This window comes from Somniosus microcephalus, chromosome 29, assembly GCF_052327205.1.
Source record: "Somniosus microcephalus isolate GS21.2 chromosome 29, FLI_Smic_1.0, whole genome shotgun sequence".
NCBI classification, from domain to species: domain Eukaryota; kingdom Metazoa; phylum Chordata; class Chondrichthyes; order Squaliformes; family Somniosidae; genus Somniosus; species Somniosus microcephalus.
Genome location: NC_141015.1, coordinates 36,529,027 through 36,546,868, shown reverse-complemented (window position 1 = coordinate 36,546,868; position 17,842 = coordinate 36,529,027). Strand labels below are relative to the sequence as shown.

At 48.4% G+C, this 17,842-nt stretch overlaps 1 protein-coding gene across 4 annotated transcripts in view; it reads right to left on the bottom strand.

Annotated features, from left to right (window-relative positions):
* LOC147098642 (PH and SEC7 domain-containing protein 1-like) overlaps nucleotides 1–17,842 on the bottom strand; it is a 303,222-nt gene that overhangs the window by 156,820 nt on the left and 128,560 nt on the right. For all 4 annotated transcript variants that reach the window (XM_085970604.1, XM_085970603.1, XM_085970606.1 and 1 more), the window contains exon 7: nucleotides 5,196–5,717. In XM_085970604.1, the coding sequence (XP_085826730.1) occupies nucleotides 5,196–5,717 (522 nt within the window). The remainder of the gene's footprint in view (nucleotides 1–5,195; nucleotides 5,718–17,842) is intronic.

The window sequence follows — 17,842 nt, the reverse complement described above, 5'->3', positions numbered from 1 at the left end:
AACACGAGACTTTATACTTACTCTCAGAAACATTCCAAAGCGCTTCACGCGCAATTTAATTACTTTGCAGTGCAATGGCTGCTTTATGTCAGCCAGCTTAGCGGCCACCCTGCACACAGTGCGATCCCACATGATCTATGCCCGGTGGTGTCGGTGGAGGGAGGAATTTTGGCCAGGACACCAGGAGAACTCCCTTGCTCTATTTCGAACAGTGCCATGGGGGTTGTCCAGGTTAACCAACCACCTGAGCCGATGACACCTCGGTTTTGACGTCTCATCTAATGGATGGCACCGGCGGCAATGCAGCACCTTCTCGGTACTGCACCTGGAGTGGGGCTTGAACCCGCCGCCTTCCTACTGGTGAAGCTGGGGTTGTTCTCCTTAGAGCAGGGAAGGTTAAGAGGAGGTTTGATGGAGGAGTTCAAAATCATGAACTGTCCTGATAGAGTCCATAAGGAGAAACCTTTCCAGTGGCAGGAGGGTCGGTAACCAGAGGACACCGATTTAAGGCGATTGGCAAAAGAACCAGCGGCGACATGAGGAAAAAAAATTATGCAGCGAGTTGTTACGATCTGGAACACGCTGCCTGAAAGGGCGGTGGAAGCAGATTCAATAGTAACTTTCAAAAGGGATTTGGATAAATACTTGGAGAAAAAATTTGCAGGGCTATGGGGGGAACAGCAGGGGAGTGGGACTAATTGGTGAGCTCTTTTAAAGGTACAATGGACTGAATGGCCTCCTTCTGTGCTGTATCATTCTATGATTATGAACTTTCTCTGATCCTGACCCAGACACGAGTGTGAATAATCCATTTGCCCATCTAGAAAACATTCACAGTTTCCCAGCTGCCTAATCATTGAAACTTTTAAACCACAATCTGTCGATTGTTTCCTATCGTTACTGAGATCCCAGCCTTCAGAATCCCATTCCAGAGATGGGGGACCATTGTCTCTCGGGCACTGTACAAAACAAGCACCCGTTCAAGGTTTTCCTGTGCTTGCACATGCAGTACCACCCGTGCAGTCCTGCACAAGTACTATTGCCCATCCAGGCTCCCTGCTTGGACTAGGAGGAACATTGTTGCCTGTAGGAGGAAAGTCTTTTCTTCGAAAGCCACGACGACTTTCAAGCGGGGTTTGGGACGCAGCGCGTGTTTAGAAATCAGCGATGTTTCGCAAAGGTGATGAGCATTATCGCTATTTACCAAACTGAGTGGGAAGGGTTGATATTGTCCATCAGAATGAGCATCTCTTTTTGATCTCATGCTGTGGGTCAAACACTGGTCCATCAAAAATCGAGGAGACTGGATCGGTGCGTGTAAATCAGCCCTGTGCTGGCCTTTCTGTCTCGTTGTTCAAGGCGGGATAACTACAGGGCTATGGGGAAAGAGCAGCGGGGCGTGGGACTAATTGGAGAACACTTTCACAGAGCCGGCACAGGCACGATGGGCTGAATGGCCTCCTTCTGTGCCGTAAATGTCTATGATTCTATGATTACCACCCCCCCTGCCCTGCTCCCCACACCTGGCACTCCAGGTGCCCATGAAAGCAAGCAGACAAGCTGATGCCAGGCCAATGACTGTGTTCTGCCACAGTCTCCGGTTCTTACTGCAGGGAAATGCCAGACGCCCCCCCCCCCCGGCAGCAGTGAGGCGGAGATTCGTGACTCGGAGGGCAAGCAGCTGTGCTTTACCGCGCTCTGCACCTTCCTGCTCCGACGGAATGTCGCCTACCTTTAACCTGTAAAAACGGGAAATCATTAACAGCAGCCACACAACACATCGCACAGAGAGTGACTTTGTTCTCGCACTGTGGCCGATGTTGGTCCATCCCGGTGGCTCAGAGAAGGTTATAAGCCTGCTTCTTCTTGTCTGACAAGCGAGAGGCTTGCTTGGCCTTTTCGGAGGGCATTTGGGAGCCAAACGCGCAAGCCCCCGATCTTAATCGAACCTGCCCAGGCGAGAACGGGTTGTGTTCTGGGCGGACACCCGACTCTATTGACGTCTAGCCTGAACCAGCCTCTTTCTTGGCAGGCAGGTCACGGTTAAAATCGAGCCTGTAGAGTGGGACTGTAGTCACCACTAGGCCAAGACAGGTAGGGTTAGAAAATTGGGCTAACCAATTGAGTTTTTAATGACAATTCGGCAGTTTTCTGACTCATTTGGTGCGCCAATCTGACGGGTGCCAAAGTCTAGTGGCTATGTTACTGGATTCGTAATCCAGGGGTCTGGACTACTAATAGAAACATAGAAACATAGAAGATAGGAGCAGGAGTAGGCCATTCGGCCCCTCGAGCCTGTTCCGCCATTTAATGAAATCATGGCTGATCATCCAAACTCAGTACCCTGTCCCTGCCTTCGCCCCATATCCCTTGATCCCTTTAGCCTTAAGAAATATATTTAACTCCTTCTTGAATATATTTAATGAATTGGCCTCAACTGCCTTGTGTGGTAGAGAATTCCACAGGTTCACCACTCTCTGGGTGAAGAAATTCCTCCTCATCTCTGTCCTAAATGGCTTACCCCTTATCCTTAGACTGTGACCCCTGGTTCTGGACTCCCCCACCATCGGGAACATCCTTCCTGCATCTAGTCTGTCTAGTCCTGTTAGAATTTTATAAGTTTCAATGAGATCCCCTCTCATTCCTCTAAACTCTAGCGAATATAAGCCTAATCGACCCAATCTCTCCTCATAAGTCATTCCTGCCATCCCAGGTATCAGTCTGGTGAATCTTCGCTGCACTCCCTCCATGGCAAGAACATCCTTCCTCAGATAAGGCAACCAAAACTGCACACAATGGGCCAGAAATTAGGATCGGGTGCTTGCCGCGCGTGCAAGCCCCCGATGTGCACTCACCCGGCGCGCCGACATCTGAAGCCTGGGCCTGCTTGGAATTCCTGTCACTGGCCCGGTTCAGATGTCGGCGCGCTGTGCTTGCCTGATCCAGCGGCGTAGTTAGTGCGATGTGCCGGCTGGGATCAGGTGAGCACTCTGCAGCCAATCAGGGGAGGGGAAACTTCATTCATGAGTTTGATAGTAAAGACTGTCAAACTCATGAAAAGTACGGGCGCCCAAAAGACTAGTTTAACTTTAAATAAAATTTAAAAAAACATCCCAATAATTAAATAAACTATAAATAACTTTAAAAAACTATTTTAAACAATTAATAAAATTTTTGAAAAAAATAATTTTTTAAGAAATCGGGTCTAAAAATAAACTTACCTTACTGTAAAGTCCTTAAAAACAATGAAGCTGTGGAAAAAATGTAATAATTTTAAATAATAGACCACTTACCTTCAAGAATCCACTCCTTACGCCTCCTTTTTATATGTGTAAAACGTTCAGGCCCTTGCACACGGGCAAACCTGTCAAAAAGAAGGAAGTTCAACGCGTGCGCGCAGAGTCCTGCACGCACGCGTTGGACCTCTGAGCCCCTTGGAGGAAATGCCGGTTTCCCGCGCATGCGCTGTGCATGCTGAACTCCGGCACTTCCAACGGGCCCACGCGTGAGTACCCCGTCCGTACTCACGCGTTGGGACTGGAATTACTGGCCCAATCCTCAAGGTGTGGTCTCACCAAGGCCCTGTACAACTGCAGCAAGACATCCTTGCTCCTGTACTCGAATCCTCTCGCTATGAAGGCCAACATACCATTTGCCTTCTTAATGCAGAGACCGGGCGTTCTAATTCCACCATGGCAGTTTGAGAATCTGAATTCAGTTTAAAAAGTAACTGGAAATCAAGCAAAAGTGACCATGAAGCTGCCGGATTGTCGTAAAATCCCAATCGATTCACTAATGTCCTTTAGAGAAAGAAATCTGCCATCCTTACCCGGTCTGGCTTATATGTGACTCCAGTCCCACACCAACGTGGCTGCCTCTGAACTGTCCCCCTCAGTTGTATCGCCACCTTGTCAATGCAACTAGGGATGGTCAATAAGTGCCAGCCTTGCCAGCAACACCCAAATCCCGAGAATAAGTTTTTAAATTAAATTGCCAAATTTATTAAATTGTATTTCACAACTTGCCATGGTGGGATTGGAGCTCACGATCTCTAGGTTACTAGTCCAAGATTGTAACTACTACGCTACTGGAATTGACACTGTTAACCTAGTGAAATGTACTTTCTGGGCAACACAAATGGATATTATCGGCATAGTAAATGGAAGTGAGCAAATTCACACAGGTACAAGCTAATGTAAGGATAAGGGGTAAGCCATTTAGGACTGAGATGAGGAGGAATTTGTTCACTCAGAGAGTGGTGAACCTGTGGAATTCTCTACCACAGAAGGCAGTTGAGGCCAATTCATTAAATATATTCAAGAAAGAGTTGGATATATTTCTTACGGCTAAAGGGATCAAGGGATATGGGGAGAAAGCAGGGACAGGGTACTGAATTTGGATGATCAGCTATGATCTCATTAAATGACGGAACAGGCTCGAGGGGCCGAATGGGTTTGGGCCAGGGGTGGGGGGTGGGCAAGGGGTGGGGGTGGGGGGTTTGGGCGAGGGATGGGGGGTGGGGGTTGGGCGAGGGGTGGGGGTTGGGCGAGGGGTGGTGGTGGGCGAGGGGGCACACAGCATCTCTTGGCTGCTGAAGTGTCTCCAAGGTGACACTCCTAACGATGGGATTTTTTGGAACAAGTCAACCCTCTGTGGCAAGGCGCTGTTAATGATTGACCAGTCAGTCTGGCCCAGTACGACAGCAACTTGTATTTTTCCAGCGCCTTTAACGTAGTAAAGTGTCCCAAGGCGCTTCACAGGAGCGTAATCAAACAAAATTTGACACCGAGCCACATAAGGATAAATTAGGGCAGGTGACCAAAAGCTTGGTCAAAGAGGTAGGTTTTAAGCAGCGTCTTAAAGGAGGAGGGGAGAGGTAGAGAGGCGGAGAGGTTTAGGGAGGGAATTCCAGAGCTTAGGGCCCAGGCAGCTGAAGGCACGGCCGCCAATGGTGGAGCGGTTAAAATTGGGGATGCGCAAGAGGCCAGAATTGGAGCAGCGAAGAGATCCCGGGGGGTTGTAGGGCTGGAGGCGGTTACAGAGATAGGGAGGGGCGAGGCCGCGGAGGGATTTGAAAACTTAAAGAGTGGGATATGTGCTGCAGGGCTGCTGCAGCAGTCGGGCATTTACTCTGGTCTGCATTGTGGACTCAGCCAGCCAACGCTGGGCCTAATTTAAGAAGGTTTGTAACCTACCTGGAAGAATAATCGGACTTTGGCTCATCGTCTTCCATCTCAAGAGTCCCCTTGAGTAAGTCGTCCTCGGTGTACAGCTGGCACCGGGTGAGAATGTTCTCCGATTTACTGTAAACCACCATCGGATTGACACTTGGCTTCCTGTCCACTCTTGTCGCCTTGCACCTGGGGCTGTCCGGCCAATCGGCGTCGATGGTGGAGCTCGTGCACGAATCAATGTTGGCATTGGTCCATGGCAAAAACTTCTCCTCAATCAGTCGGGCATTCTCCTTAATTTGTTCCTGGATCTCCGAGGTCAGGGCTGGAAAGTCAAAGGTGAAATAATTCCCATGGTTCCGACTGGGGGAAGACAGGATTTCCACCGAGTCCAGGCTGGTGTAGGAGGTGCCTTTGGCGCGGTGAGACTCCAGTATATATTCAAATTGCTTGCTGAAGGTATCAGTGCCTTCTTCAGATAGGCTCCGGGTAATACAAATCGAGGCAACAGTCGGAAGCAGATTTTTGATCTCAATTTCTGGTGACCTGCAGAAGGATGAAGACATAGAATGATACAGCGCAGAAGGAGGCCATTCGGCCCGTCGCGCCTGTGCCGGCTCTTTGAAAGAGCTCTCCAATTAGTACCACTCCCCCCTTGCTCTTCCCCCGTAGCCCTGCAAAATGTTTTCCTTTCAAGTATTTATCCAAATCCCTTTGGAGAGTTACTATTGACTCTGCTTCCACCGCCCTTTCAGGCAGCGCATTCCAGATCACAACAATTCACTGCGTAAAAAAAAATTCTCCTCATCTCCCCTACTGGTTCTTTTGCCAATTACCTTCAATCTGTGTCCTCTGGTTACCGACCCTCCCGCCAGTGGAAACAAACTCTATCAAAACCCTTCATGATTTTGAACACCTCACACGTCAAATCTTCTGCATTTCCCCTGAAATGCAACAGCAAAGGCTTGCAAAGGTGGAGCATTTCCACGGACAGGTCAGGGGGCCCTCATTTATTTTCATTTTTTAAAAATACAATTGTTGCCTGTGGTGTTATACAAGTAGCAGCATCATTGTACCGGCAAACCACAGAAACTTCAGCCCATCTTGCCTGCGGCAGTGCTGTGTGGCAGGGGTAAGGCACTGTGCTAAGTAGGTGTAGTGCACATGAGGGTCGGCAGAGGGAGTGCTGAGTCAGTGTAGAGCATTGACAAAAGCAAAATACCGCAGATGCTGGAAATCTGAAATACAAACAGAAAATGCTGGAAACACTCAGCAGGCCAGGCAGCATCCGTGGAGAGAGAAACAGAGTTAACGTTTCAGGTCTGGGACCCTTCATCAGAACTGGGAAAAGCTGGAGATGTAACAGATATTAAGCAGGTGCAGAGACGGGGGTGGGGGGCGGTGGTTAGGAGGGGAGGAAGGAATTGAAGGAACATCCTGTACTTTTGTAAGAGGCAGGAAAGATAAAATGTTGCAAATGGGAATGGCAAAAATCATACAGCATGAAAAATGAGGGCAGGGATAATTATCTGAAATTGTTGAACTCAATGTTGAGTCCAGAAGGCTGTAAAGTGCCTAAATCGAAAGATGAGGTGCTGTTCCTCGAGCTTACGTTGAACTTCATTGGAACAGTGTAAGAGGCCGAGGACAGAGAGATCAGAGTGGGAGTGAAGCGGTGAATTAAAGTGACAGGCGACCGGAAGCTCAGGGTTACCCTTACAGACTGAACGGAGGTGTTCCGCAAAGCGGTCGCCCAATCTGTGTTTGGTCTTCCCAATGTAGCGGAGACCCCATCGTGAGCAGCGAATACAGTATATTAAATTGCAAGAAGTACAAGTAAATTACTGCTCACCTGGAAGGGGTGTTTGGGGCCCTGGACAATGGGAAGGGAAGAGGTAAAAGGGCAGGTGTTGCATCTCCTGCGCTTGCACGGGAAGGTGCCGGGTGAGGGAGAAGGGCTGTTGGGGGTGAGTGAGGAGTGGACCAGGGCGTCGCAGAGGGAGCGGTCCCTTCAGAATGCTGAAAAGGGAGGTGAGGGGAAGATGTGTTTGGTGGTGGGATCACGTTGGAGGTGGCAGAAATGGCGGAGGATGATCCGTTGAATGTGGAGGCTGGTGGGGTGAAAGGTGAAGACAAGGGGAACCCTATCGTGGTTCTGGGAGGGAGGGGAAGGGGTGAGAGCAGAAGTGAGGGAAATAGAATGGACACGGTCAAGGGCCATGTCAATCACAGTAGAGGGGAATCCTCGGTTGAGGAAAAAGGAAGACATGTCGGAAGCACTGGTATGGAAGGTGGCATCGTCAGAGCAGACACGGCGGAGACGGAGAAACTGGGAGAATGGAATACAGTCCTTACAGGAAGCGGGGTAGGAGGAAGTGTAGTCCAGGTAGCTGTGGGAGTCGGTGGGCTTGTAGTGGATGTTTGTCGAAAGCCGATCGCCAGAAATGGAGACGGAGAAGTCAAGGAAGGGAAGGGAAGAGTCAGAAATGGACCATGTGAAGGTGAGGGAAGAGTGGAAATTGGAAGTAAAGTGAATGAACTTATCTAGTTCAGGGCGAGAGCAGGAAACGGCACCAATACAGTCATCGATATACCGGAAAAAGTGGTGAGGGAGGGTGACGTAATAAAGACTCACTACGCACTTGGTTGTACATAAAGCAAGGCTTTAATCGACTTGTAACAAAACATGGAGGTCTAGTTAGTAGTCACTAGCTTCCTGTTTCCAGACTGTCTCTGGCCAAGGTGGGCCCATGCCCGAGTATTTATACTCCTCGGGCGGCGCCCTCAGCTGGCCATTCAGTAGTACTTCTTGTAGAAGTTGCGATTTATGACAGAGGGGACCTGAGGAGAACTGGAACAAAGAATGTTCCACATATCCCATGAGCAGGCAGGCATAGCTAGGGCCCATGCGGGTTCCCATAGCAACACCTTTAATTTGGAGGAAGTGAGTGGAGTCAAAGGGCTAGAAAGCTCAATAACAACAACTTGCATTTATACAGCGCCTTTAATGTAGTAAAACGTCCCTGGGCGCTTCACAGGAGCGATTATCAAACAAAATTTGACACCGAGCCACATAAGGATAAATTAGGGCAGGTGACCAAAAGATTGGTCAAAAAAGTAGGTTTTAAGGAGCGTCTTAAAGGAGGAGAGAGAGGTAGCGAGACGGAGAGGTTTAGGGAGGGAATTCCAGAGCTTAGGACCCAGGCAGCTGAAGGCACGGCCGCCAATGGTGGAGCGATTATAATCAGGGATGCTCTAGAGGGCAGAATTGGAGGAGCGCAGATATCATGGAGATTTGTGGGGCTGGAGGAGATTACAGAGATGGGGCGGGGCGAGGCCATGGAGGGATTTGAAAACAAGGATGAGAATTTTGAAATCGAGGCGCTGCTTAACCGGGAGCCAATGTAGGTCAGCGAGCACAGGGGGTGATGGGCGAACGGGACTTGGAGCGAGTTAGGACACGGGCAGCCGAGTTCCTGGAAAACACGCAAGTAAATTATGTTCTTGAGATCTCTTGCATCCGAGTTAGGGTTGCCAACCTTCCAGGGTTGCCCTGGAGTCTCCAGGAATTGAAGATTAATCTCCCGGACACCGCCACCAGCAACACCCAGAGGAAAAATCATAGGGGGCGTGAAAAATAATGATGTTTTATTCAATTTTCTTTGAATACTTTCATTCATTAGTTATAAAGATATTGGAGATGGAGAAAAAAGGCTGTTTGATTGATAGAGTCATCCAATTGGGTAACAAAGAGTCTGTTCACTTTCCGATTGGCCGTTGGGAAGGCGGGGCGGCACGAGGATAGACATGTCAGGCGACCAATGGTGGAAGGTGCCATTGGAGGTGGGAGGTCATAGAAAGAAAGACTTGCATTTATATAGCGCCTTTCACGACCACCGAACGTCTCAAAGCGCTTCACAGCCAATGAAGTACTTTTTGAAGTGGAGTCACTGTTGTAATGTGGGAAATATGGCAGCCAATTTGCGCACAGCAAGTTCCCACAAACAGCAATATGATAATGGCCAGATAATCTGATTTTTTAGTGATGTTAATTGAGGGATAAATATCGGCCAGGACACCGGGGATAACTCCCCTGCTCTTCTTTGAAATAGCACCATGGGATCTCTTACGTCCACCTGAGAGAGCAGACGGGGCCTCGGTTTACCATCTCATCTGAAAGACGGCACCTCCGACAGTGCAGTACTCCACTGGAGTGTCAGCCTAAATTTATGTGCTCGAGTCTCATGGAGTAGGACTTGAACCCACAACTTCTAACTCAGAGGCGAGTGTGACCACCCACTGAGCCACGGCTGACACTCTGTAATGCAACCTTCCAAAATACGTCCAATCACAGCTGGCAACCCTGGGCAGACAGTTTGAGAAAATTCAGGGCCAATTCTTTTTTTAAAGAGGTAATCGTGCCTCTCTGGAGCAAGCAAGGATGGCAGGCATCGTCATTACAGTAACAGAAAATACTGGAAACACCCTCAGCGGGTCAGGCAGCCTCTGTGGAGAGAGAAGCAGAGTTGATTAAAATGATGTAATTTAGTCACTCCTGCCCTCCAGCCCGTCACACAGGCCTCTCCCTTTTTGTTCTTTCCCTGCCCCTCGTTTCCCTGGCTCTGCACTTGCTTAAAAACTATTCATCTCGAACACCTTCCGGTTCTGACGAAAGCTCATCGACCTGAGACGTTAACTCAGCTGCTCAGCTGCGGCTCAGTGGGTAGCACACTTGCCTGTGAGTCATGAAGGTTGTGGGTTCAAATCCTACTCCAGGGATGTTAAACACATCAAAACTAGGCTAACACTCCACTCTAAGAGAGTGCTCCACTGTCATCTTTCAGATGAGATGTTAAATTGAGACCCTGTCTGCTCTCTCAGGTGGATATAAAAGATCCCACTGCACTATTTCAATAGAAGAACAGGGGAGTTATCCCTGGTGCCCTGGCCAATATTTATCCCTCAACCAAAAAACAGATTATCTGATCATTATCACAATGCTGTTTGTGGGAGCTTGCTGTGTGTAAATTGGCTGCTGTGTTTCCCACATTACAACAGTGACTCCACTTCATTGGCTGTGAAGCACTTTGAGACGTCCGGTGGATGTGAAAGGCGCTATAGAAATGCAAGTCTGTCTTTCTTTCTTCTCGCTCCACAGATGCTGCCTGACCTGCTGAGTGCTCCCAGCATTTTCTGTTTCTATATTCCAGTTCTGGATGAGCAGAAATTTTCTCCAATTAAATATTGGGAAGACTGAAGCCATTGTTTTCGGTCCCCGCCACAAACTCCGTTCCCTAGCCACTGACTCCATCCCTCTCCCTAACATCTGTCTGAGGCTGAACCACACTGTTCGCAACCTTGGTGTCATATTTGACCCTGAAATGAGCTTCCGACCACATATCCGCAGCATAACTAAGACCGCCTACTTCCACCTCCGTAACATCGCCCGTCTCCGCCCCTGCCTCAGCTCATCCGCTGCTGAAACCCGCATCCATGCCTTCGTTACCTCTAGACTTGACTTTGTAAAATTAGCCCATATCTGGCCAGGGATCACACTGCTACTCAGTACCCCCATATCCATGTAATAACTAGGCTTGCACAACCATAGGGCTAGCAGGTTAGTGGGTACAGTAGCTGACATGAATCAGTCATTCATGAAAGAAAGACATATGAAATAATACCGAGCGGCCTACGGGTGGCGCTGTCCAGGGAGAGTATAAATACTCGGGCACGAGCCTAGCTTGCGCAGGACATTCTTAACAGGAACTAGTGAAGGACACAACTAGACCTCCATGTTGTAAAACAATTGATTAAAGATTTGTTTAATGCTTAGACCAAGTGCCGAGTAGTTTTCTTACGTCAGTAACATCGTGGTTATTGTGACTTGTCTAATAATCCAGAGGCCGGGACTAATGATCCGGCATTATGAGTTCAAAATTCCACCACGGCAGCTGGGGAATTTATAATTCAACTAATTAATTAAATAAATCTGGAATAAAAAGCTAGTATCAGTAATGGTGACCATGGATACTATCGGATTGTCGTAAAAACCCATCTGGTTCACTAATGTCTTTTCGGGGAAGGAAATCTGCCGTCCTTACCCGGTCTGGCCGATAGTGACTCCAGACCCACAGCAATATGGTTAGACTCTTAACTGACCCTCTGAAATGGCCCAGCAAGCCACTCATTCAAGAAGGCGGCTCACCACCACTTTCGAGGGCAACTAGGGATGGGCAATAAATGCCGGCCTTGCCAGCGACGCCCACATCCGGTGAATGAATCTTTTTTTCTTTTAAAGTTACAACGGGCTAATGGACAGCTCACTGGACATGGTTCTTGCCATGGAGTTCTTGCCATGGAGAGAGTGCAGCGAAGATTCACCAGACTGATACCTGGGATGGCAGGAATGACGTATGAGGAGAGATTGGGTCGATTAGGCTTATATTCGCTAGAGTTTAGAAGAATGAGAGGGGATCTCATTGAAACTTATAAAATTCTAACAGGACTAGACAGACTAGATGCAGGAAGGATGTTCCCGATGGCGGGGGAGTCCAGAACCAGGGGTTACAGTCTAAGGATAAGGGGTAAGCCATTTAGGACAGAGATGAGGAGGAATTTCTTCACCCAGAGAGTGGTGAACCTGTGGAATTCTCTACCACAGAAGCAGTGGAGGCCAATTCATTAAATATATTCAAGAAGGAGTTGGATATATTTCTTAAGGCTAAAGGGATCAAGGGGTATGGGGCGAAAGCAGGGACAGGGTACTGAATTTGGATGATCAGCCATGATCTCATTAAATGGCGGAGCAGGCTCGAGGGGCCGAATGGCCTACGCCTGCTCCTATCTTCTATGTTTCTATGCTCCTGACAGCGGGGAGCCATTGGATTATCTGATCTTGGTCTTTCATTGCTGGTAATAACTATAAACGTCTGATATGAGCATTTCCCTGAGGTGCTGTTCCACTGCTTTAGGTCTAAAATAAAGAAAACAGCCGCCAGGTCCATTTCCGATGCTGTAACAGGCTCTCTCTGACATCTGGAAGGGTCCTAAATGAAACAGCCATCTCAAGCTCAGTCAATCTGCCCATCATTCAACTCAAATTGGCAGAATTACTCAGAGAGGCTACAAGGACCGTTTGCGCGAGGAGCTGAAATCGTCGCGCTGATTCAGGACCCTCAAAGGTTGGAGCTGAGACAAATTTGGATTAGAATTTGCGGTCGGGGGCGTGCCCCCACCCCGTCCCAACGCTCGAAACGTTTCCGCACCTGTCTGCTGTCATCCGAGCCGCGGAGAGCTCGGGTCTCAGACCCCCAGGCGTCCGCCCGCGTAAAGGCCCACCGATCCCAGGCGGTGCGGAGGCATCCCTGGGATCACCTGGACCCGATTCTCCAATCACAAAGCAGGATTCCATTGCTGTCATTTCCGAACGGAATCCCCTAACGACAAGCAATGGAATCCCCAAATAATGAAACAATTTACACAAATCTGATGAACATAAATGTCCTGAATTTTATTCATAAGTCCCTTAATTACCCCAAATACAGTAAAAATGTAATTTTTTGAAAAATAATTTTAAACATCTTAAACCTGGCCAATATTTGCATTAACAAATTTAAAGTGTTTGTCCATCGTTTTTTATTTTCAAGTGTTTAATTTAAGGTTTATAATAACACTTACGCTGATGAAAGCAGGCCCTGCACCTGCTTTTACCAGCCGTGAGAGTTCCGTGGGCAATTGTTGGGCCGTTGCTGGGCAAAAAGCCCAACTCTGCACCAACGATACTAATTTTACAATAGCAAAACACCGCGGATGCTGGAAATCTGAAATAACAACAGAAAAAGCTGGAAAAACTCAGCAGGCCAGGCAACATCTGTGGAGAGAGAAACAGAGTTAACGTTTCAGGTCGAAACCCTTCGTCAGAACTGAGAAAAAAGCAGGAAATGAAACAGATGAAAAAGCAAGTTTGGGGGCTGGGAAATGGGGGAGGGGATGAAAGAACAAAAGGGAAGTTCTTTGAGAAGTAAAGAGACATTAAGAGATATTCCAGGCGAGACGAGATGGTAATAGGACAGATTAAGAAACAAAAGATGGCTCTAGATGAAGTGTGAAATGCGCTGGCAGAACGAAAGACAGCTGCCATGTGGGATACTAATTTTACTTTCGGTCCACATTGTTAGATCCGTGGTTCAGTGGATAAATAATCACACGGATGCTGTACATTAACAAATAACAGGTCTTTACTGGAGGAGGGTAATCTCTAGACTGGGGTACAGAGGCATGAGCACAGCTTATATACCGGTGTGGTCACTGCCGGTACTACAGTATACAGGAGCTGTAAAAAGTAGTTCTGACTTAAAGGCACATACACTACAATTCCTCCCTTTTTAGATTAATAATACCCCCTTAATATTCAAATAACAATTACATTTTTACATGTACATTCAATAACAAAAGTCCATTTATAGATTCAGTCTTTGGGGCGGCTTCCTGACCCTTTCGGGATAGCGCCTTTCCAGAGGTTCTTGTTCTTGGTGCAGAGGCAATTCTGACCCCCTTTCATCGGGTAGTTCATCGGGTTCCACTGCTACTGGGTCTGAAGTAGATGCTACCGGTATGTCGGGTTCATCCCCAGGTACTCGAGACATGGGGTTGACGCATTCCTGTGATGCTAAGATCTGATCGACGTGGCGTCTCACAATGTTCTCCCCGACATCCACTGTGTACATTAATGGCCCCTGCCTTGTACATATCGTTCCGGGTTGCCACTTCTCTGTTCGATAGTCCCGGGCCAAGACTGGTTGCCCTACATTGAAGCTCCTTGTCGGCTTCTCGTTGATGTGCTGGAATTGTTTGTCCTCAACATTTCTTCGCACATTTGGTCTGAGCAAGTCCAGACGAGATCTCAACCTTCGGTTAAAAAACATCATGGCCGGGGTCTGGTTGATAACTGCATGTGTCGCGTTTCGGTAGGCTAATAAGAAATTGTCCATCTTATGTTGTAGTGGAATTTCCTCGTCGCACATGGCCTTTATCGCCTTCTTAAAGGTTTGTACGAACCTCTCAGCCAATCCATTGGTGGCTGGATGATACGGGGCGGATGTGTAATGCCTTACCCCATTCCTTTTCATGAATTTTTGGAACTCGTCGAACACAAACTGTGGTCCACTATCAGAGCAGATCTGCTCTGGCAACCCGTTTCTGGCAAATATGGTCCGCAGGACTGCAATCGTTTTCTCTGTAGTGGTTGAAGACATCTTTATCACTTCAGGCCACTTTGAATGAGCATCCACTGCTATTAAGAACATTGAGTCCATGAATGGACCAGCGAAATCAATGTGCACCCGTTGCCATGGAGAGGAAGGCCACTCCCATGGGTGTAGAGGGGCATGTGGTCGTGCATTTTGGACCTTCTGGCATCCTAAGCAGCTCTTAGTTCGGTCTTCGATTTGTTGATCGATTCCCGGCCACCACACATAAGCCCTAGCAAGGCTTTTCATTTTCACTCCCCCCAGATGACCTTCATGTAGCTCATTTAGCACTCTCTCCCTTAACTTGGGTGGAATCACCACTCTGGATCCACATATCACTGTCCCCTGGCATACTGACAGCTGTTCTCTTCTGGGTGAGAATGCTGGCAACAGTGAGTCACCATGTGTTGGCCATCCCCTCACCGTCAATTCATATACCCGTGACAGCGTCGGATCACTGCGGGTCTCCTTCTCTTTATCCGCGTTTGTTACTGGCAATCGTTCAATTATCGACGAATAAAATATCTCGATAGGGTCCACTGCTGGTGCTTCCTCCACAGTAGGCAGTGGCAGGCGCGATAGCCCATCAGCGTTCCCATGCTGTTTCGTGCCTTTATATTCTATTTCATATTGATTCGCCCGTAGAAACAGGGACCATCTTTATAACCGCTGTGCAGTCATTACTGGCACGCCCTTCTTAGGATTAAAGATGGAGACAAGTGGTTGGTGGTCAGTCAGCAAGGTGAACTTCTGCCCATGCAGATAGTGGTTGAATTTTTTTACTCCCCATACTAGGCTGAGGGCCTCCCTGTCAATCTGGGCGTAGTTGCACTCGGCTGAGGTTAGTGACCGAGACGCAAAGGCTACTGGCCTCTCCAACCCGTCTGGGAATTTGTGCGACAGCACCGCTCCAATGCCGTAGGGTGATGCTTCACATGCCAAACGAATTGGTAGTGCTGGGTTGAAATGGGCCAACACCTCTTTTGATGTGATCAATTCTTTACACTTCTGGAAAGCTCGTCTACGTTCGTCATCCCACTTCCATGATACCCCTGTTTGCAGTAGGGTGTTCAGCGGGTGTAATACCGTAGACAAATTTGGTAAGAACTTGTGGTAATAGTTTACCAGCCCGAGGAACGACCTCAGTTGTGACACATTTTCCAGTGCTGGAGCCTTGACTACTGCCTCAATCTTGTCAGGGGACTTATGTAACCCCTCTTCATCGATGACGTGGCCGCAATACGAGATCTGTTTCTGGAAAAACTCGCACTTGTGGCGATTAGCTCGTAGCCCATATTCCTTTAATCTGGCGAGCACCTTCTCCAAATTAGCGAGGTGATCACCGTCATTTTCGCCCGTGACCAAGATGTCGTCCAAATAACACTGGGTCCCTGGAATCCCTTGCAGGACCTGATCCATCGCCCTTTGCCAGATAGCCGGAGCCGAGGCTACTCCAAACACCAGCCGGTTGTATTGATAGAGACCTTTATGGGTGTTGATCGTAAGGTAATGTTTCGAAGCTTCTTCTACCTCCATTTGCAAGTACGCCTGGGCTAGATCAATTTTGGTGAAGCGTTTACCACCAGATAGCGAGGCGAAAATATCCTCAATTCGTGGAAGCGGATATTGCACCGTGTGAAGGACTGGGTTCACTGTCACCTTAAAATCCCCACAGATGCGGACCTTCTTTGGTTCCCCAGGCGTATTACTCAACGGCCTCTTCATTACAGGAACGATGGGTGTAGCCCACTCGCTCCAGTCCACTTTGGACAGTACTCCTGAACGTTCCAACCCTTCCAGCTCTGCTTCAACTGCTGGTCTGATCGCATAAGGCACTGGTCTGGCCGTCAGAAACTTTGGGCTTGCATTTTCCTCTATTTTAATTGTTGCTGTTATTCCTTTTAGTGTTCCTAGTCCCTCCTGGAACACTTCTTTTGTGTCAGTTAGCATTTTTGACAGTCGTCCAGGTGTGACGTCGTCATCCTTTTTGGCCTCAACCTTCAGTGCCTGTTTGGAATGCCAATCTAATTGTATCTTCCGGATCCATTCACGTCCTAGCAGTGGTGGTCCTCCACTTGGCAATACATATATATCCATTTTAGGTATTTCCTGACCTTTATATGTCACTTTCACCCTTATTTTCCCTTTGGGGTAGACTTTTTGCCCCGTATACGTCTTCAAGACAATCTCTGTAGCTTTCAAGGGTATGTGTGAAAATAGCCGCTTGTAGTCTCTTTGATTTATGACTGTTAGAGCTGACCCTGTGTCCAATTCCATTTGGACTCCGTCTATCTTGAGTGTAACCCAGATAGTCTGGTGATCCTCCATTTCGGTTACCTTATGTAGTTTCAGACAACCCAGCTCCTTGCTTCCGGAGTCTGTGTCACTTTTCTGTTCGTCTGAACCACTGTCCATCACCTGGTGTACCTTTTTGTACTTCTTTTGTGGAGATCTCTTACTGTTGGTTTTCTTCCCAGACCTGCAGACTCTTGCTATGTGTCCTGCTTTCCCACACTGTCTGCACACTTGGTCCTTGAACCAACAATCTTTCTGGTCATGTGTTGTTCTGCCGCAGCGATAGCACTTCCCTGTTCCATAGGTCATTTCGTTGGTGCCATATTCTTGCGGTCTCCGTTGTATCTCTGCAGCGCCCCTGGCGGCTGCTTCGTGTGATACTGCCATACTGAAAGCTTTGTCCAGCGTAAGGTCCTTTTCTGATAGAAGCCGTTTCTGGGTTCGTTCACTTTGTAGCCCACACACAAACTTGTCCCTTAACATGTCTGCTAGTCCCGCTCCAAACTGGCAGTATTTCGATAGCTTGCGCAGTTCCGTTAGGTACTCGGCATTGCTTTCGTCTTTGTGTTGGTTCCTTTTATGGAACTTAAATTGTTCCGCTATCAGCAGCGGTGTGGGGTTTAAGTGGTCCTGTAGGATTTCTACTATGCTTTCAAAATTCTTGTTTACCGGCTTCTCTGGGGTTATTAGATTTCGCAGTAACCCATAAGTTTTTGCACCCATGGAATTTAACAGAACCAGTGCTTTATTAGCATCTGGCACTTCATTCGCCCTGCAGTACACCTCAATACGTTCCACATATGTCGCCCAATCTTCGACTTCATTGTCGAAAGTAGAGATACTGCCACTCTTCGGCATCCTTGGTTATGCGTTAACTATCACCAATGGCGCCTCCCGCGCTTCCCCTTCTTCTCCGCTGGCACAAAATGGCGTCTCCCGCGCTTTCCTTCCTTCCCGCGCTCGCCCATCTTCTCCGCTGCGGCTTCGCAAAATGGCGTCTCCCGCGCTCTTCCTTCTTCTCCACGGCTCAATGGCGCCTCCCGCGCTCTCCCTGCTTCTCTGCGGCTCAATGGCGTCTCCCGCGCTCTCCCTGCTTCTCCGCGGCTCAATGGCGTCTCCCCTTGCTTC